The 23470-nt window shown below is 29.2% G+C and overlaps 1 protein-coding gene across 1 annotated transcript in view; it reads right to left on the reverse strand.

Moving 5' to 3' along the window:
* Positions 1-23470, reverse strand: part of LOC111041968 — a 335050-nt gene that overhangs the window by 24516 nt on the left and 287064 nt on the right. The window contains 1 exon segment of the mRNA XM_022326436.1: positions 4938-5074. Within this exon segment, the coding sequence (XP_022182128.1) occupies positions 4938-5074 (137 nt within the window).

The following is a 23470-nucleotide window of genomic DNA, read 5'->3' on the forward strand; positions in this document are numbered from 1 at the left end:
ATATTTTATAATTTTGTAATTAAATATACTATTCAAACATTTTTTAATTATTATTTTTTTATTGGAGAGATAAGCCCAGGTTAGTGGAATAGGCACTTATAAAGTAGTTAAAAAAAACACTGGTATGTCGTCTACTTGTCCACTTAGAAATGCAGAAAGCCTCATGTCATAATTAAACATAGTAATAAAAAAAGCCTGCTCTGGCTGAAGACTGTACGATATTCCATCAAACTTGAAAACATATTAGTGTATTTAGCTGTGCTTATAATAGACATAAATGTACGAAAATGAATCTTCAAGAAATATTCATGAAATATTTCTTTGTTATATTATATATTATGTATATATACAAATATTATATGTTACATCCACATAGTTTAGTCAAACGTTCAATGAACCGGATTCTTATTATGTGAATTTTGACATAACGTCCTAGAATTTTTAGGTTTACGGACACAAATATTGTCCATTTCGTGAAATGAATACCATCATTATTTACTAAGTGTGAATATATAAGTTTGAATTAAGTTTTCATTATTTGAATACCAATAAACCACATCGTAGTAAAAGGGTATACCCAAAACTGTGGTGGTGGGGGGGGGGCGGTAAAGTGTTGCAGATAGTATAATAGTACATTACAATACAATACAATTGAAACATAATATTGTGTATTAAAATTACTTAGTCTTAAAGTTGAGACTATCAATAGAATATGGAATGATATTACTGGAAACGGTATACCTATGCATGTATGTTCAACTATAACATATTTATCCTACTCAAATAGATTAGTGTTTGTTTTAATTTTGCACATTATTTTAATGAAACACATAATAATATGTTGTTAAAACATCATTGTACACATAGTATTAAACTGAGTTTTAGCTGGCAGAAAATAACGCACGCACCAAAATCGCGAGAAGTACTTAAATTTGAAAAAAGAGTACGACTCGAGTGTTGCGCGTCTGGACGTAAGGACCATTAAAGAATTTTAAAAGTACTTCATCCGTTTATGCATAATACATTTATGTCCTTTTGATACTACTCAACATAAAGGATATATTTTTACATAGGTTTTTGTTTTGTTTTTTTTTTCGTAGAAAAAAAAAGTAAAAAGACCGAAATCCTGTGTAAATATAATCCAGATATGAGTACATTTCATTGTATGTTGCAGGTACCGATTGAATAATTCATAACAGACAACTGAAATATATGCATTTATACATATATAAATATTATACCTATATATAATTACAATTTTTGCCAGCGGTCCATATTATGAAAAAATCACAAACATGCCATTTTATGATATTTGTCTTTGTTCTTTGTATTACATTTTCAGTTAAAAACATTGAAACAAATTCAATTCCTCTATTTTCAAAATGGACGAACTCATATTATATATGTGTTAAAATACTAAAATCCGTAATAATATACATATGAGTAAAAAAACATAATCCAAATTACATACAAAAGCAATCTAAAGCCAAAGTCAGAGTGTGAGCTATCACAGTAATGGAATACTTGTTCGACGAGTGTTTAACAGGGCTATAAACATTCATGATAAATTCAAAATGTAAATCAATAGTATTTAAAATTACTGCGTAATAGTGGAATTAATAAAATTGAAATTAAGGTGAACTCGACACATTTATGAGTTTTTTTTGTTGCCCTGTACAAAAAATTAAGATAAGTCCAAATGCGTTTTACTTGAAGTGTTGAAGTGTGTTGCATAAATGCATAATATACGAAAGGTTGGCACTCGATTGCGGTAGAAGAAATTGTCAACAAATACGTAACAAATAATTTGATCCACAGAAATATTTTTAAATCAAACAACGCCCTTAAACATGTTATACGATACAATAGTTTACAGAAAACCACACTAGAAGAGTGAACTTATAAAAAAATAAAAGGTGTGGGTATCGGTCCAATGGGGGAAACAAATAACCAAATAAATATTGTCGAATCGCGTTGTTTGAAGATTCTAATATAGTGGCAACAGCACATATTTTTCATATCATAAGTAAATTATTATTAATTAATGATTATTGGTCGAACAAATTTCGTGTCGATATTATGTTAATGGTATTTTTCACTATTAAAATTTTTTTGCAACCTATATTTATAATTGCAAAACAAATAAAATAGATAATTATTGAACAGAAACAAATATACAAGAAGACATGTGGAGAGGAGGCAAACCATTAGAAAAAACCTCAAAAATATATTATATACATTTTTTTTAGGAGTAATTAATTATAATTATTATATTAAGTTTGTTTTGAAATCTATTATAATGTTGGTTGTTTAGTTTTGTTTAGTGTGGGAATGTTAATAATATTGTTACGTTATTAAATATTTTAGAGAATGATAGTTTATTATCGTTATAGAGCTATTTAATTTTGCTATAGGTAAGAATAATAGAATAGAGTTTCTTTAGAGATCCCTTTTGCTTAAACTATTTACTGACGTCATGTTATTCATATTTTTTCGGCAAAAAATTTCAAGCATAAGTGAAAATACCACATAATATGGGCATAGGAAAATACATTTTACGTAGTTTTGCATATTTCATATTATTTTGCTTAATACTCGATAAATAATAAAATATTGTCTCAATGTTTAATTTATGTTTTTAAGTTTAATTTCGCTGTAGATACAGATATTAATAATGGTATGCAAGGCGCAGGTATAATGTATAAATATTTGTATAAATAAATTATTCCGTAGCAATTATTTCACGAAAAATATTAAATATTTATGACCTCATACAATTATTTGTTCTATAAAATATTTATTATAATTTTGGTATCAATTCATGTTTTCAATTGAAGCATAATTATTAAAAAAAAAAAAATGATTATAATATTATTGAATATTAAATTATTATTGTTATCATGATTATATTTTAATTATGTGATTACCATGATTTTTTTTCACATTAAACGATGAATATTAATTTTTTTCTGTTCTAATTAGTGGATTGTGGACATCTAATAAAATAATGATCAGTTTCAATGTCACGTGGGTCCTTGTTTGTAAATAATACACTTTTAATGATTATTAAAATATATTCTTGCATTTCATTAATTTAAATATCTTGAGGTTGTTTTCAAAAGCCATAATGGATTAACAAGGAAACCTAAGGAGTTTATTTTAGTAGTGTTCACAGTTGGTTTTTACATAATAATTTTACTTAATTTAATAACGTTAGAAGTCTTATTACATAACCTTACAAAAGATTAAAAAAATGTGAATGGTTTTTCATGTTTTTTCCAACTTTGTTAAATTATAATAACATTTTTGTACGCATTTAAGACGTGGACTAATTATAGTATAAAATAAACAATTGATTTTAAATAATTTTTAAATATTCGAAAGCAGTTAAATTTAAAAGATTAGTTTTTATAAATTAATAATAAATATTTTTATTTTTATTTTTAGCAAATGTACCTACCAATTATTTAATATTATAATATTTTATAATATTCTATATTATGCTTGCAGATACGATTATTTTATCAATTTCATATACTGATACATTTTGTAATTGGAGAAGCGCTTACATTCACTTGAACACAAAAAAAAAAGAATAAAATTCATTCATAGTTTTTATAACAAATTATTTTTGGTTTTGATAAATGTCTTCTCTTTTCCTATTCGTATTATCATTATCATAAGAAAGTAAGCAAGTTTTACATAAAAAAAGAAAAATCAGCGTCTAGTAAATAACTGAACTTTGGTCATATAGTTTTTCCCGTGTTATATTCTGAGTTTATTTGTAGAAGAAAAAGTTTTTGCTTTTTATAATCGCACACTCAGTCAACTTTGATTGTTCGTAAAAAAAAAAAAATAACAAAGTTTACATGAGGTAGAGGCACGGAGTAAAAGTTCCTTAAAAAAAAACTTCGATGCTTCAGGGAGGAATAAGATTGAAATTTGCAGTTTCATTTTGTTTCATTTTCCAATTATAGTGTTTTCTTTATTGTTTTTAATTTAATTTTTGTATAAAATACGATCCCGAGTACATGTATGATACAAATGGTTTTTGTATTTATTATTATCATTTCTTTATATACGTATACATTGAAGAAGTCGGTATTCGGTCGGTTGTTTTATGACTTTTTCAATCAAACTTTCCCCCGAACGTTATGAAACTAGTTTTTACAGCACAATAATATAATTTCATATTTCTAAATTCATGTATATTATATATATTTAATTGTATTATGGTTTTTTATACTTCGTTTGAATAACGTGCACAACACAATTTATTCATAGTGTCTTCGGTGCAATATAACTATAAAGTGGGGTACGTCGAGATCAATGGTATCACATATTATATTATAGTATGCGATAAACACATAACATGTACCTACCTAATGATATAGTAATAATTATATTCCAACTAATATTGCCGTGTCTACGCTCAGAAACCAAAACTGTAGACGTCGATCGCACATATCATTGTATTTTTATATTCACAAGGCGTTTTGAATTCCTGTTCATCATCAACTGTCCATTCGTTTCTCGATCGAGTAACAATAATACAATAATACAATAATAATGTTACGAGCATAATCCTAAACGAAAGGTACCTCTGTACAATACGTAAGTGCACGTCGGACAATGCAGTCGGGATTTCGATGCGATCACATTTTAAATCCTCGACCAGTACATAGTCGACGTATCTATAATAATATTATTACCTTATCCAACCTGCCGAACTCATTTCAACGTCAATTACGTACCTACACCACACAACGAGTGATGTATACTATGTATTCAGGTTAATATGCTAGTATATGACTAATTGCTCTACGGTATTAAAATATAACAGTATATTATGCACTGTAAGAGAGCATCGGTTCGATATTTTAAGCTCTTTAGTCGTATCCGTAAACAGTTATGTAGCGCTCAAAACGAAGGTTTACCTGTATTATGTCGCCGTACTTGCCGCCGGCCGCTGTAAAGTTCAAGTAGCACAAGAATGGCAATCTGTCTTCCCTGGGTCTTCTGACTTCCAGCTCGTACGTTCGGCCCACCTCGCCGTGATATGTCCGGTTGCAAGCTGCGAAACACACAAACAGACGATCACCAAAATATAATCATATTACATGTGTTTGCGTAACGCGTACATAATAATATTGTATAAGGAGCGTGAAGTCCCCCGATACGGAGGCGACAATAATCGTCATCGTTAAGCGAATCCCTCCACCCCCCCCCCTCGGGGCTCCTCTTAAACTTTGCCCGACAGGCGTTCCCAAAGTTTTGGCGATAATGCGAATTAACTTTCCACACACGCGTGTGTGAAATAATAATAATAATTGCCGTATAACTAGAATCGTCATCGGACGTGTGCCAACAGCCGAGGCGGCGGCACAGTCGTGTAATAATTTACGCGAGCACGCTCCCGCCGACTATTCTTTGAACACAATATCAGTTTCCAGAGTTCTAGACTTGGTAGTGGTTCAGGCCGAGCGTATATTAACGACCGAGGTTATAGTTGTACACGTTTTGCATGTTATCCAAACGTGATACGGATAGCGAAAAACTTTATTTCCTTGGTAGGGCGCGCGTGAAATCAGAGAACCTTTATGTGAGAATGTAATATTATTATATCTACATCCGTGTAATGTTTACGTATACGCGTCCTATAATATGATGTGTATATTATATCATAATATATATATATATTCGTATTCGCGAGACGAGATGGGACCTTTTTAGGGAAGTAGGTAGGATTTATTGAACCGATCTGGGTTACGTGAACCAGTGGCGTGGCGAACTTCATCAAGTTATGAGGCACAAGTTATATTGTCAGACCCACCACCCATACCAAAAAACATTAAAAAAAATTTTTATAATATAAAATATATTTATTCATTTAAATAATAATGCTTTTTTTAACACATCGGATGATTTTCCCAAGAATGTTATTGTCTCTTCATAATTAATTTTGATGTCCCTTTCACAGCTCAAAAACATTAAGCTTTCCAAACGTCCCTGGTCCATTGTAGAACGTAAACGTGTCTTAATAAGTTTAACCTGAAAATAATAATAATTGTAATTAGCGATAAATTTAATGTTTAAAATAATGCGATTGTATTTCTGAATAGGTAAGTTATTATAAATACTATGAGACCTTCACAAAAATCTTAAGCTCTATATTCAATTTTAAACGTTCACCCCATAGAAGTAAAAAATAAAGTTTAAAATCTAAACTTTTATAATACAAAGCAAGGCAATTAAATATATATTTTTTAATTAAAAGCTTAGGGATTGAGAACATTTATATTTTAGAAGCAGAAGAATTAGCAATCAAACTTACTTTGGAAAATGATCTTTCTGCAGATGCAGATGTAACTGGTATAGTCCCTAAGACTTTGTATGCTATATACAAATTGGGAAACGCTGCTGACAAATCATACTTGGACAATGTATAAAGAATAATACTAACACCAATTTTTGTCTTATTAATTTGTTCATCTTGAGTTATATTTTTTTCTTCTTCTTCACAACTTTCACTTGATGATATTGATTCTGGGCAATGCAATAAAGTAGGTAAATCTATACCTGATGTGAGATCATCAAAACTTTTAGAAAAAATAATATACTCATTACGTAGTTGATTTATATCAATTTCTGGTAACCAAGCCACTAGGTCAGCAAAACTATCTTGAGGAAGATGTTGATTTTCATTTTTAAATTTCCTTAATCTTTCTGGTGATAAAAGTGTGAAATCTTTTAATATATTGTTAGAGTCATTGAATCAAGATTGAATTGAAATAATTACTTTGTCTAAAACTGTAAAGTATGTATGACATCGATACTTGTCGAATGATGAGCTCTGTACTTCATCGGAAGCTTTTTCTCCAGGTAAAATTTTTTTAGTACGTTTTCTTGATTCTTTAAAGTCTACTTCTGCTAGATTATGAAGGTTAGCAAATTGTTTTGCATCTTTTACCATTTCCTCATATTTTTTGTCACTTCTCATCTTAGCTAATTGTTCTTTAGAAGTATTGATTAAACGCAGAGCTTCAATAAAGTCTACTGATTTAGATTGTAAGTAGTTTGATAGTGGTGTTGTAATAGAAAATATTTTTCTTAATAATATCATTGTTATAACAAAATCAAACAATGATATTACATTCAGAAAATTCTTTGCACCAGATGATGTAACTCTGTCAGTTGATTTAACTAAACATTCTAAAGTTTCATATAATGCTTTATATTTTTCAAAAATAACAATGATAACACGGTCATGAGAAGTCCATCTCGTTGTGGAAAATGATTTTATTCTACGGATTCTTTCAGTAGGATAAATGAGTTTTTGGTACTTAACAAACTCCGATGTTCTCTTTCTGGCTCTCATAAATCCAATTAATGCTTGAAGATCACCAAGAAATTGTCTAGTGTGTACACTAGAATCAGCTGTATCTACGATAACTAAATTTAAGCGGTGTGCAAAACACCATATGTATTTTGCCCTTGGATTTTCTAGCTGAATTAATGTGCGGAGGCCTGAATATTCACCTTGCATCGATGCTGCTCCGTCATATGATTGAGCATATAATTGTTCTTTCCAATTCAAATCATATTTTTTAGAAATATTACAAAATACTTCAAATAATCAAATAATCCTCTTCCCGTTCCATCTTCAGCTGTTACCAGAGAAATTAGTTTTTCTTGAATAATCCCTTCAAAAACGTATCTAGCAATCAAAGTGAATTGTTCAAGATTGGCAACATCAGTGGTAGTATCAATTATAATAGAAAACATTTTTGACATTTTAATTTCATTTATAATAGAAGAACGTATTTGTTCTTTTAAAATGTCTAGTATGGTATTTTGTGTGACATTCGACATGAATGTAAGACGGTTATGGGATTTAGCATTCATTTTATCAAGATGTATTTGTAATGGTGCATGGTAGTTTGCTAATAAATCAACTAATTCCAAAAAATTTCCTTTATTTAGTGATTTTCTACTTTCATCATGGCCCCTCAAAGCTATGTTTTGCCGTGCTGTATATATAATTGCATCAATAATGATTTTAACTACTTGCCGATTTTCAGCTACTTGCCGATTCGCAGAAAACACCAAGGGTAGCTTTAAATCTAATCTAAGGTTTTTTGAGAAGAGGCTCCTACTAATTTCAGAATGCAAATGATCTGGGAGTATTTCATGGTTTTCTATAATTCTACTAATATTTTTCCAATCTCCAGAACCATTTGCAACAATAGTAGTTTTCTTTGCCTTTGGCAACCCAAACAACTTGCATGAAATACAGAATATTTTATTTTTTGAAAGAGAATAAGACAACCACCAGCGTTTACAAGGAGCTTGATTTAGTACTGTTTTGTAATAATAACTTGCATGAAATGAACGAAATTTACCATTTTTTTCAAAAGTTTTTGGAAATACTTTATCTTCTAATTCTAAAGGATTAGGTTGACATGGTTGACATTAGGCTAATCAGTGTTGCCCAAAGAAAAGAATCATAATATTATCATTATATCATTAATCATAATATTATATATAATTATTAATTATGTACTTTGTCTATATCGTGTATTCGTGTGCCGTGTGGGGAGTGTTAGTAGGTACTTCCGTCCAGTATCAAAATTACGACTGGGTATTTACATTTTATGAATGGTAACTGAGCAAATATTTTCTTAATGTGAGATAGGACCCCAGTCCCCAGGACACCCACCACCCCTCAAACTGAGGCACGTGCCTCAAATATAGTCCTTCGTCACGCCACTGACGTGAACGGCAGACGAGCATGTCGCGCAGAAAAATAAAAATTCATTGTCGCGGAAATCGAAAAAAAACTCGTTTTACTGGAATAATTTGAGTACTTCAACACCTATAATNACGTGCCTCAAATATAGTCCTTCGTCACGCCACTGGTATCAAAGCAATGTTAGGTAATTATTAGATTATATTAAATCAGATATTATTATTGTGTTTATTATTAAGTACACTGAAAAAATATTATAATATTAATTGTAAAATTATAAAAAATTATTAGGAATTGAATACAGTAGTACGATCTATTATACCTATATTTGATTTAATCGAATACAAAATCGTCGAATGTATTTTCCATAGCTTTTTTAATAACATCGATTGTTTCATCAGTTGAACTATAATCGGAATGTGTTGAAGCCGCTTGACTTTCTTCAGAAATGTTCGATGAGTTTGAAGTTACAATTGTATTTGGTGATGTAAATGGATGTTGAATTAACTGTGTTGGATTATCATCTGATGAAATATTGCGTAGAATTGAATTAGTAATAGCAGTTTGTATCTCCTGCTGTAAGAGAATTCTTTGACGTAATGGTAGTTCGCGTAACTGTGAAGAGACATATTTTCCAAATTTATCACAAGCGCCTTCATTTTTTATTTTCCCAGCCATTTCATCCAAACTAGCTAATGCATTTTCAAGAAGAGGTTCATCAGAACGTTTCTTCTTACGTGGTGTAAATTTTGGTGGTTTCATTTTCTCCGGCAATTTTTCTTGTTCAGAAGAAAGTTCTCCACAAAAATTCGTACTACTCGAAGAATTAAAAGTAGTCTCTTGTAATTCATTTACTTCAGTTGAATCAGTCTGTTTTTGAGGCTCTTCATAATTTCCATTGTTAGGATTATTCAGTGTCTGTATTGGGAAATTTTGAAATAATAAATAAATAATTATAAAAAAAACTAACAAAAAAACATAATTATATAATTTTAAAACTACTAACAATTTTTTAGTTTTGCCCCCCCCCCCCCAAAGTACAATATAGATTTACTTTGCTACCAGAAACCACCTTTTTTAAACATTGTTTGGGTTTTTAACATTGAAGCACTTTTACTACTTCAAAAATAAAATCAATAAAAATATTAAATAGTTATTAATATTATTATAAATATAATTGAAAATCCTTTTACATTCTGTATAATATACTTGAAATATTTAATTATATAAACACAATGTTTACTGTATTGTATTTTTACTTCTATGTAGGTACCTACCACTAATGATGAATGGGCAAAAATTGCTGAATTATATGATAGACGATGGAATTTCCCCAAGTGTTGTGGATCAATTGACGGAAAACATGTTCAAATTAAAAAACCTATAAATAGCGGCTCAGCGTTTTACAATTACAAAGGCACCTTCAGTGTTATTTTATTTGCCCTGGTAGATGCAAATTATTGTTTCCGCTATTTAGACATTGGTGGAAATGGCCGTGCAAGTGACAGTCCCATATTTCGAGACTCGACATTAAATATAGCCATGGAAAATGATACCCTAGGTTTTCCTGACGAACATGTGATAATAGGAGATGATGCTTTTCCTTTGAGAATAAATTTAATTAAACCTTATAGCAAAGGAAAATTATCCAATAAGGAAGTAATTTTTAGTTATAGGTTATCAAGGGCCAGGCGCGTAGTCGAAAATGCTTTCGGAATATTAGTTTGGCGATTTAGAGTATTTTTAAGACCAATAGAATTACAACCATCAACCGTGGACAAAGTTATTTGGAGTGCTTGTGCTCTACATAATTGGCTACGGATGACAAATTCAAATGCATATTTTCCATCTAATGCAGTAGACACCGAAAATTTAAACACTGGGGTTACTTTAGGGTTGTGGCGTGATTTTACAAGTGGATTGGCATCAACATCGCAATTAGGAAGCAACAATTATAAACAAGGTGCTGAGAGCATAAGAAAAAAATACACAGATTTTTTTTTCAACGAGGGTTCCGTTCCATGGCAGTGGCAAAAATGTGGAATAACAGATTAATCATGAAACTTAATTTTATACATTAATTTGCGAATATTTAAAACATATTAATAATTTAATTTAATTGTATTCATTATTTGGCAAGTCTATAATATACTTACCTAATAATAAATATTATATAAATAAAATATTTGTAAGTTCTTCATTTTTGAGTTAAATATATACTATATATTTATTATACTATATTTTCTATATTTATTTTAATTTTAAAATTCTAATCTAATCTAAGTATATTAAAAAATATGCTAATTATTACAATATGCTTACATCAGATTGCTACAATTTTAGAGTCAAATATAACCACTTAGTTTGAGAAAAACATTATTAATTTAGTAATTAAATACCATATATACAAGATGGATAAAAATTGTAAACGAAAAATTTATAGTAAAATGTATAATAAAAATAAAACTTACCAAATTTGACGACGATTCACGTGTTGAGGTAACTTCATTCAAAAAGGTATTGGCTCGATTAAACCAAATAAGTTTTGGTTTATATAAAGAATCAGTACCAGCTCCACTTTTTTTTGCTCCTATTGATTTTTGCGATTTCCTGTCTGTATACTTCACGAATCGATTTAATTTTAAGACGCAATTGATCACTGTCCACAACAAGTCCGATACTACTTAAATTATTTTTAAGTTTTTCAAAATTATTGATTTTTAAGTTTCTATTTAAATAATCTTTATGTTTAATGTTCCATAATATTGGATATTGTTAGTATACATCGAGAAATTGGAAAATATCATCATTGTTCAACTTAACTTGACTCAACATTAATTTGTTTATGATATATTCAACAAGAAAATTAACAGAAACAATAAATAATTAAAACATATTATAATATCTAAATAATGAATATTAGGTATCGACGTATCGTTTTTAGTGTTTTCACAAACTCACTGCTGTTGTTTTCACACACACTACCGGGGAAATACAAGCTACTAGTTCAAAATAAACAACTATTTCCCAATTACATGATACTATTTTTACTCGCAACGGATTATTATAGCGTGCTTGTTTGCTAGTAAAGTTGAAATATTTGAACTTAACTCGCAAACTAGTTTAGTATCAAAATAGTTTGCTAGTTTAATAGCACGCTCAACTAGACAATGCTTTGCAACAGAGATTGATACTATTATTGCATTTAAAAATAAATAACTTTTTGCTAATATTCAAATCCAACTATTAGGTCAGATTTAATGGTTGTAGGCGAGCCCGGAACATTTTTTCAAAAGAGTTCTGAATGTTCTGATAGCTTATACATGGTCATACGCTCCGTCCGTGAAAATATATTTTTGTTCTTTTAAAATAATTAAATATATCATCACTGTATAAAATTGAATTAATCGCTAGAATAGAAAACAAAACTCTTACCTAAATAATTACACATCATTATAATGGGAATATAAACTTATACATTTTATTAAGTCAATAAATTATTATAATTTGTTTTCAGTAGTGTTTAGGGGGATGTCTGAGCAGTTTAATATTGTACTGAATTGGCCTATTATACAACTTTAAGTTAAGAACATTCTGTTTGTTTATGAAGTTTAAATTTTTCTACAATATGTGACAATAATTTTAAACTAATTTTTACTCAGAACTTGCATAAGCAATTGAATCATCATAACAAATGAAAACTTCAAGTTTGATAATGGGTCATTGACTATAGTAATATTAAAGTAAGCGTTTGGGTCGTAAGAGTTAGAAAAAAATAATTGTGCTCACATTTTGAAAGTTATTTAGGTGGGGTTTTTTTTCTTTCATTTGCATTCATATTACAATACTAATTTCTTAATGTTAAATACAATACATATTATAAATTAAACCAAATTAAGAACTACTCGCTGTGAGTACTATATTGTAGTATGTGTTATATAGTTGAAAAAATTGGTCATAAAAATTATATTTTAGAATTAAGTGTATGCAAACGCTCAAATTATCAAAATGCATAATGTTACAACTTAAAATTGATATTTTATAAAGTTATTTGGTGTACATTATTACTAATCAATCTAACCTATTTTTTTTAGAAAAATTGAATAGCATTAAATTTATTAGGTTTTTAGTTTTATCAAAATAAAATGTTGTTCAAATGGCTTTAAAAGTATTTTACAATTTAATTAACTAAATTTAATAACTAATAATTTTTTTTTTTTTTAGCGGTAGCAGTTTTTGTGCGATCAATACGACCTACTACTATAGATATCCTATCAGCCTGCGTTTTTTTAAATATAAGTGGAATCATTATTACAATTTTATTTTGGTTATGTACCACACAGGAGTGTATACGAAAGTATTGGAACTCTTATTTATCATTCCCCACGTGGACCATTGCTTTATAATTACATACAATTTAAATCTTTGGTGTTACCTCCACGAAAGAGTGTACACAAAATTGTATTGGAACTCTAAGCCAATTTCATTGGTTAAATATTTGATTTTAAGTACAGTGTACTATGCTATGAGTTCAAACAACTTTAGTTCAGGGTGTGTACCTAAGCTATTATACTATAAGTGTATTGTGAAAAATGAATTGTAATAAATAATACTATTTCTAAATATAGTATAAATCTAATCATTAACACATTAATAAAAACAAGTTTTTTTTTTATTATTTAAACAAAAATATTCATCATGTCCAATAACATTGACATGGAACAGACCGGTGGAACAAACGGTATGTCAAAACTCTCCCCACTTGTTGAGAGCGATAATATTATAGAAGCATCTCTTAAAAAAAAANACGTGAACGGCAGACGAGCATGTCGCGCAGAAAAATAAAAATTCATTGTCGCGGAAATCGAAAAAAAACTCGTTTTACTGGAATAATTTGAGTACTTCAACACCTATAATATTATATCGATCGGCTGGAATATCATAATATGAAGATATTGTCTGCGTACGCTTGTGCAACCTGCCGGTTATAGGCAGTACTGAGTGCTCACCCATCTTGCGTTTCACTATGATCATTGTAAGACGACGGCCGTTGTCACCAAAATCACTTATTGCATAATATTAACTTGTTTGGCTTGTCATTTATTTTTAGTTAAAAAAAAAATGTGACAACTTTTCTTTTTTGACATTGTATCACAGATGTATAGAATAAACTATAGATTGGTAACTGCGATACAGCACCTGTGTAATTGGTTGAAGCTACCGGAAGCCATTTTAATCGAGGCCAATGTTCGTTGTCACTCGTGTTTATGAGATAACATTAAATAATTTGTATTTGTAAAAATTATCTATGTTCATTACCTAGAGTAATAATATAGTAAAATATTACTCTACATCACGATTATTGATAGTATACTATCTATAATCGTGCTCTACGTGGTTCATTATCAACCGTGCTATCATGTTATCAACATTTATATAGGTGCGATAAGACCCCATTGGCCTATTTTTAAATGGCGGATGGTGGCTTCACGTATTATCACGGTTAGCAATCTAGTTTATTCTAAATATGTGTACATTATATTGTATGACTTTACATAGTTGGTTTACGTGCGTCAACCGGAATAATGGTAGCCGTTTACAGATAACTAACGGATATTATTAATAATAACCATAATCAGTAAATTATCTAAATCATAAAAAAATATGGACACTATCAGGTAGTATGCACTCTGCACAGAACTAGTAATAAGTATTTGTAATAATATAGTTTATTGTTTTCAATTTGTACCGTGTAGTTAAATACAATATAGGTTGTATGTGTCCCGTCCATTTTAGAATTTAAGTACCTATATTCAAATACTATTTGAACTAATTGTCAACTATAACAACGAGTTAGGACCTTTTAATAATAATACCACAAAAAAACAAATATTTTAAAAGAGTCTAGACGGCTAACGATCTGTAAATAATTTATACGATTTCAACAATAATAAACAAAACAAAACTAGGATGTGGTCGAGTTTTCATTATTTGCACGTTTAATATATTTAACAGAGTCCACAAATAGTTTTCTATATTGTTTTTCATTACAAATTAATGGGATCTAACTAGTTAGTATATACAACGACAAAAAGTACTGTAAGACATATTTGTTGTAAATAATTAATAATATATGTCATTTACACATTAGTTTAATACTAAAAATTCAGAATTTGATTCAATTTCACGAGACATGACTATTTTGGGTATTTATCTTATATACTTATATTATGAACGTAAGATTTTTAAGAACTTCTACTGATATTTTGAAAAAAAATATTTTTATCGGAACTTAGGTTTTTGCAGTGGTTAAAAACATTATTGAAATAAAACCACATTACTATTGTTAGGTAATTTACGACGAACGGTAGTTTAACATGGTCACAAATGGTTACAAATAAAAATTACAATTATTCATAGCTCAAAGAGATAAAGTTGGGAAAAACATACAAAAAATCAATTAATACGTATAAATCAATATACGCATATTGTATTGATATAGAAAACCGATTAAATGGGTGACTGGAGCACGTGGCCTCTTGAATTAAATGTTATTTGATGCTCTAACCATTTAATGCAACAACGTATGGTCGTGTTCATACTATGTTGAATGTACTATTATATTGGTTTTATAATCAATTTCATATAATATTACACTGCGATAAGGTATTGACTCAATTATTCGATCAAATCAAGCCCCTAGTTAAAGTTATGCATATTTTATTAGTTTTGATAGTTTGAATAAGGAAATGAAAAAAATGTCAACATAATATTATTTTGAGTTATTGTATTGTAGTGATCCGAAAAACCAGGATATTTACCTTAGATTTTCCCATGGTGCTTGTGCTTTAATACACTAGACGACGGTGGATGGTTTTATAAAAACAATTAAGCTTTCGGACGAGTGTAGGTATTTTTCGATTATGATCCGCCGTCTACCAGTTGATGTGAACGTTATTGATTTCATATAACATTAAATTTTTATTTAATGTTGACCTACGATGGTTAAATTATCTATGCTTCATTTTTGATAGTTTAAAAAAAAAACAATTTTCAATATCATATGGCGTAGTCTGTAGGTTTATTACAAAGCTGTACTAGTGTATTAATCAGTTGTCGTGAAATATTAATTGAATGAATAATTTTTCGTTTATAATTTATATTTGAGTAAATATTTTATTCAGACGTTCTATATTAGAATTTATTAGATCTATCACTCAAAAAAATACATATAAAGTTATGCCTAGATGTAATGTTAATATTATTATTTTGTTCTTTATTTTAATGAAAACAAAAACAAAAATTATTCAATAAAACTGTTTTGGTAATGTACTCTATAGCTAACAGTTTTAAAATTCACATTTATTACAATATATTATTATTATTAGCGTTGTTATGTTTGTACAATGTGCATCGTATTATATTATTGTCTCAAGAATATTCCAAAATTATCTTTGTTCGTTTATTTTATTGTGGATTTTGTTGTCGTATGCATGTAGGAGCTTAAAACATAAAATTATAACTACATCATCATTATAGAGAAATCGTCAAGAAAAAATATTTCGATTTTCGTTAGATCATGTATTGTTTCCTATACATACCAATGTGTATTATAATTATTACCTGGCTTCTGACCGCGGATATAAATATTGCAGTTCTACGTCGCGTCGTACCCAATTCAATTTGGCTGAGTTCGAATAATATACGAAATATTGTGAATTTATAACTAGCTCTAATGTAAATATTGTATACCTGGTTGAACATGGTAATTTATTTCTAATTATTTGTGTATACAGCGGCCAGACGAGTGTGTGGATCGAGTGTTACGTTTTAATCACGATTCGAAATTACAGCGTGTTAAATTTCAATTTCCTGACGATTCACTCAAATATGAATTTCAATTATCTATCACGGGGGGGTTCTTGTTTAAAAATACACCGTTGAAATTTCACCCAACGACTTTTCACGTCGTTCCACCTTTTGTAAGATGTCTTGGTTTTTTTTTCACCACCGTGTAATTAGTTTAACAATACTTTAAAGTGTGCCGTTTTAATTATACGACGAAGGTATCGTGTTTTAAAATTCTGTTTATAATCGAAAAATATATAGACCGTGTATAATTTTAATTATTTTGAATGGCTGTACAGATAACCTGAATATATAATATCATATAACTTTAAATTGTTTGCTTTTAGCTGAACATTGTGAGTATGGCACGGTTAAAATTGCGTTATATTTTTTGATTTGTCAATAATGAAATATGAAAAATAAAACGAGTTTAGTACTATAGGTATACAAATATTCAAATATTTATAGTCAAATAACGTTAATTGAAAATAAATGTTTATAGAGCATTATATTGTTCAAGAACTTCAATATAATTATATGTTGTAGTGAATGGAAGGAAAACTAAGAGAATTCGATGTAGCAATTTGTACCTATATTTCGTTGTGAATTAATCATATTCACAATATTATATTGTTGTCCAATTTCAATATCTATACTTGGAAATTACTGATCATATATGGTACACAATCATGGAATTTGTGTGATTACGGTTATTTGTTCAACACGTCGAAGGCGTGTTAACCAGAAGACAAGATCTTATTTATATTACTTAACTTGGAAAAGAAATATAGAATCAGTACTAGCTGGTGACACAAACAAATTTGCGTCCTTAGCTAATTAATGTACTTTACATAACCGCGGAGGGCTATGCCCTCTCACCCCCTTTATTAAACCCAAAAACATAAACCACAAGACAAAAAAGATTTCATAACTTAATATACCTACTTACTCTTGAAGTTTTAAGCGTGCTTAAACTTGGTAGACTTGAGCAGGCAATTGAGGTAGTACTGGTACTTTTTTTAAATGGATAAATAATAAACTATAGACTTTAATATTTAATATTTCAAATACGTTAGTTATTCATAACATTACTAAATATATAATAAGCATATTTTTGGTTTAAAATGTCTAAAATTATTCCCTAACTCTAACATTATAAAAAAACACTTCTAAGAACTAATATGACGCCGCAGGAGATGTCAAAACCTTTTAATTGAATTAACACAGTATATTTAACACTGTAAGCTAACATGTTTTAAAACGTATAATTTATTAAACTTAATTAATGAGAATAAATTTTGTCGTTTATACATGTTTATTTATATTGATATTGATATTGTAATCTTGTTTTAGGAATCAGATATCATACACGTATTTTTTGAACAATTATACATTCGTTTATACTTTTTTTTATGAAAAAAACCTTGAACCTTGTAATTTTATAATTAATTCAAAATTATGTACTGTCGTCCTAACTCAAAAACGGGGATGCTAAAATATTTGAAAATGTAGTCAAGCTACTCAGATTACTCATGTAAGCTTTGCGCATTTCATGAATTCAATTTCGTAACCACCATTAATCTGGGGAATTTTAGGCAGTCAATTGAACTAATATAAAATTTTAATGGAAGTTTTTTTTTTTTGTATTTTTTTCAGTAAATGACCAGTTTTGGTTTTTCAATTGTGTGAATAAATCAACAACAGCCTAACATTGTTCTTAAAAAATATCGATGTATAACAGTTTATACATCGTATTTATTAACATCGGTAGAAATAAATATACATATATATCAGTATTATGTATTATAAACTATGTCATTTTTTTTTATATACAGTGTCACTTAAAATTGCTACATTTGATTCATGACGTATGTGTACATTCAAAAAGTAATTATAATTTCCTATAAATTATAAATTGTTTTGATTTTTGGTTGCTCTTTGAAAATATATAGATTTAAAATGTAAATACGTGTAATATGGGTTAGAAAATGCATTCCAAACTAATGGTAAAACGCAAATAGCATTGAACCGAACATCATAAATATTCGGTACAAAAAATGTTCATAAATGTTGAATTATATTTTATACAATAATTATGTGCATACATTTAAATTACTAAATTATTCTGTTGAAATTGTATTCAATTGTGTACGGTATTAAAACTTATGTTGCAACTAGGGAGTTTTAGAGTTAAATTGTTTGTATGTGTAATTATTATATCGTGTATTTTTAGTAAATACAGTTTTTAAATATTTAATATCAAACTATATACCCGATATGTACACGTATATATGTATACTTTTTAGGAACCTTTGTGAAATTACGTTACTCAAAACATTTAATACGAATTACCAACAAATTTCAAGAGAATAAAATTAAAAACATTGCACAAATATAGTTGAATACTATAAAATAATAATTATATTATTGTGAAATTATAATATTATGTACCGTTAGAGAACTTTTTTTCGCATATATCGAAGAGAACAAAACTTTAAAAAGTTAATTTAACATAACATAATATATTTGCATTGTTTTTGTTAGTCATACAATTTTAAAAAGTACGGAAGAATAACAACAAGACTATTATTATATTAGTTTTACTGTACTTACACGTATTTGCTAAAATTACTCGTAAATGAATTTCGGATTATAATAATTGAATTATAAACTAAACTGCAAAACATTGTGCTTTAAATTAATCATGCCATACACTCCTAATCTATTATTCAAATATCCAATAAGATCATTATTACTGGTTGCCCGGACTTCAGAAATTTTCGTTGTTGATGAGAGAGGAAAAACAAATAAACAGAACTTTCGGTTTTATTATGCGATCATAAGAAAAGAATTCGTGGCGGCGGCGGCGGCGGTGGCATCAACAATGCGTTCAGCGTTGGTTGGAAACTCAACACATAAAATAAATCGAAACGGAAATAAGTATAAAATCGGTAGATGATTCTCAGAAGGTATTCGATAAAAGTTATACAGTATAGACAGTACTAAATTATAATATCGTATCGGAGAAAATGAAATCACTATCATATTTCGGTTTAAAACCCACAAAGTTCTACCGATTCGTTTGCTATTTTTTTTTGTATTTCTGCATGAGTTTGGTGGCATCCTTCGTCTTGTTTCTAGTCAGTCAAACAATGCCAGACGTTATAACTTATAACACTGCCTGCGCGTATACCAATTACTTAATATTACCATCCTTCTGATATTTACAATTGAGCTGTCGAATCTTACTCGAATATATTTTTTTTCTGTTCAGCTGCAGTTATCATAATATTATTGTTAATACCAATCTCGCGTTAGGAATTGATTTACCACAATGAAGCCATTCACTCACACATTCATAGATTATATTTTCTGGTACACCGTGGGCCCGTGGTATAGTTTTTCGACCACCGCCCGTTATTCACCCCCACCCTCAAACTCTACAATAATAAATTCAAATTACACAAGCGCGCTTGTCATCATTCGAAAACCCATCGCCAACATTTGCCCGGTCTTAATAGGTAACAATAATGCCACCGTCCTACTCGAAAACTTCTTTTGACTCTTTCTCTGCAGCCCTGTTGTTCTTTTCATTTCATTATTCTCCAAATACTCCAAGTACACATATAAACGTCGTCTTTTCATTTACGATACGCCGTATAATGCACCAACTTTTTTTTATCAACAATTATTACTATCTATTTCAAACTTTTTGCTCGTGTACCCTGCAGTCTCGAATCTGTGCGTAATCAATAAGGGAGCGGTCGATAGCCTTTTTCCCGATTATCTCTGCCCCCCGATTGTTCCGCCGTCTCATAATATTCCAAGTCGGAGATGAAGCAAATCCGGTGTTCCGTAGTTATTTCCTCGATATAATATAAATGATATCGTCATGGCGATAATAATATATAATAGTCGTTCAACACTATAGTCTAAATCTTCGATACATTTGAGACAAACTAAACAATTTACAATATTATCAAGCACAGCCGCCAGTTAGCGTATATTATTCCGTATGCACTTTGTTCATTTCGAGAATTGCCTCCGGCGAATAAACGGAAACGACCCACAGGCTGCAAACCCTTCTGCAGAGAATATACACACTATCCCGAATGTTAATTGTTATTTACACTTACTATGTAAATCTCGGGAATCTCTCTCAAAACGTCTCGGGTGGGATACCCTCTTTTCGAAAAAAAAATGAAGAATAATGAGCTCGTTTCGTGTCCACAACCTCTCGATTAATAATGCTGCAGACGAAATCTTTACAGATAACGCGTCGATTTCAATTTTGTGAAATACATAGTAATATAATTAATTGTTATCGTAGGATTTCGCAATAATTTGCTTCATAGTCCAACATCTTGATTCTTGGTACGTAAATCCTATTGTAGTGTGTGTATTTTTCGATATTTTAAATCATCATTCAAGACTCGTAGATAATAAAGTAAAATAAAAATTATAATTATCGGAATACGATATTTATTGGTTTATTCGTCTCCTTTATTATCATTTTATTTAGACATTTTTATTTGATACTTTTTTTTTAAAATCTACTGACTGTGCCAAACAATCATAAATTATGTTTTTAGAGATAAAAAGTATCACTGAAAACCTCATTTTTTACCTTCCCTGCTCGACATAATCACATAATTAAAATGAAATGTTAGCTGATTACGAATTAATAGAATGCAAGTTCAATTAAAAAAAAATACTGTTAAATAAAGTCGGGTACATATTATATATTGATTTATATTATGTTGACATCTGAGTAGTGAGTATGCTCATTAAAAAACTTTTTTCAAATAATATTATTTTATAAATACTAAGTTATGAATTAAAATATTATATTATATGGTTTATAAATTAAAATAATATTCAGAAAATTTACTTATGAAAATTACACATATTTTATTTGTCTAACTGAACCAGAAAGATTGCTTAATGATTCTGGGGAATTCCTTTGCAAATAACTTTCAAAATATATATTATCCAGCAGAGTACGTACCATTTCATATATACAGCCCCTTTATATGTACATACATTATTAATCCTTTAAGTTAACTTGCTTTTATAATATGTACCTTTGCGATCGTGTAAGATGTTTAATTTAAATTTAAAATCAAAATGTGAAACATAAATACAATGAGCTGCATATTTTGCGATCTTGATGCATAAAATACCACGGTGTTATATAACGCCTTTGATAATAGTAGTACCTATTATATATTATAAAAAGTAAATTTAAAATATAACATAACTGAGACCGTGCGATATCTGTAGTTGACACGTTTAAACGTTTTTTTTTTGCTTACGATTTTTCGACCAAACCCTGCCTATTCTAACGAACTCCACCTCCAGCTAAAGAATAACACTCCCCGTAGCCTATATTCCTGCGACGGCACACTAAAATCCTTAAAAATATGCTCGGGTTGATGAAAAAAGTCCAATGTACGTATAAATAAAAATTGGCCAGAATCCAGTCCGGTAATCTTCTTGTAATTTATCGCTTTTTTGGTACTATGAATGAAATGACAATAGGACCGGGGTTTTGGTTTATTTATTTATTTTTATTATTTGAGGGAAAATCGTTTTGTCTAACATTTTTACCCCAGACGTACCAAGCATAAACATATAGTTGGCAGAAATTCATTGTATTATATACTCTGACCGGATGCACAGCGTACTTCATATCCGGTATAAGCTTCACGGGTGTGTTGTGGGTTTGATTGTCTCATCATTCGTGGTTCATTTAACAAAAAATGATAAGTTTCATGTTTTCCGCCATATTAATCAATTTATTGTTTTATACAATTTAGCTCTATAGTCTACCTGTCTACCTATGTAAATACATTTTAAAAATAGGTATTATCCTCAACTATGTGTGATTATTTTTAAAATTATTAAAATTGTCAAAAATCAAGTAAGTTTGTTTACTCGCTTATTATTATACATTTATAATACTTAACGCTTGTTTTTTGAATGACATTCTATCTTATTTATTGTTAATATGTGAGTGTGTGTGCGTGTGCGTGTGCGTGTGTGTGTGTGTGTGTGTGTGTGTGTTGTATACTTGTATGTGTGTGTTTATAGTTCTATATGCATCATATTTATCCTATTTTTCTTAACATTTGATATTTTTAGGTTATATTTTCAAGTAATTTTAGTGCACAACTTTTTACGTACTATAATTGACTGATAAATCAGAAGAATTAATTGGCGACAAAATATAATGGTCTATAAGTTAAAAAAATGAGCAATCGATTTACAAAACAAAGTGACCTACAAGTGAATAGACCGTAAAGACGTATGTTATTCAATACGACTGAACCTAGTCAACTTACCGTCTTCTTAAGACAGCGATATTAGATTGGAGAAAAAATATCGTATGAAGACTTCAGGGATATTTTCTTTTATGAACATTTCTTTTAAGTTTTAATGAAAAAAAAGAAGTTTATTCAATTCAGTTAAAAGTATGTAAGTATTAAGTAATGTTGTTTTGTATAGATATTATATTATACACATATTGTGTCGTTAACCTGATCATGTAGATATTTATTTGATGACGAAATAACAACAAGATTTTGGGAATAGTTTTGGTGACTGAACAGTTTAGTCATTGAAGGTTAGATTAGGCTAGGTAAGTTTTTTTATTACAGTTCAATTATTAATACTATTATGGGTTATAATAGATATTATTTAATCGATTGCATGCATATTTTTCATTAAATAATTATTAAAATACAGTGGTAAAATAAACGTTATAAACTTGAGAACTTGACAATAATCTAATATAATTATTCAATTATTCAATGTCATCTAATTACTTACGATGGGTGTGAATTACAGAGGAAAATGCGTATCTTGTGAATT

The sequence above is a fragment of the Myzus persicae genome, unplaced genomic scaffold (genome assembly GCF_001856785.1).
Source record: "Myzus persicae strain clone G006 unplaced genomic scaffold, MPER_G0061.0, whole genome shotgun sequence".
Taxonomy (NCBI): Eukaryota; Metazoa; Arthropoda; class Insecta; order Hemiptera; family Aphididae; genus Myzus; species Myzus persicae.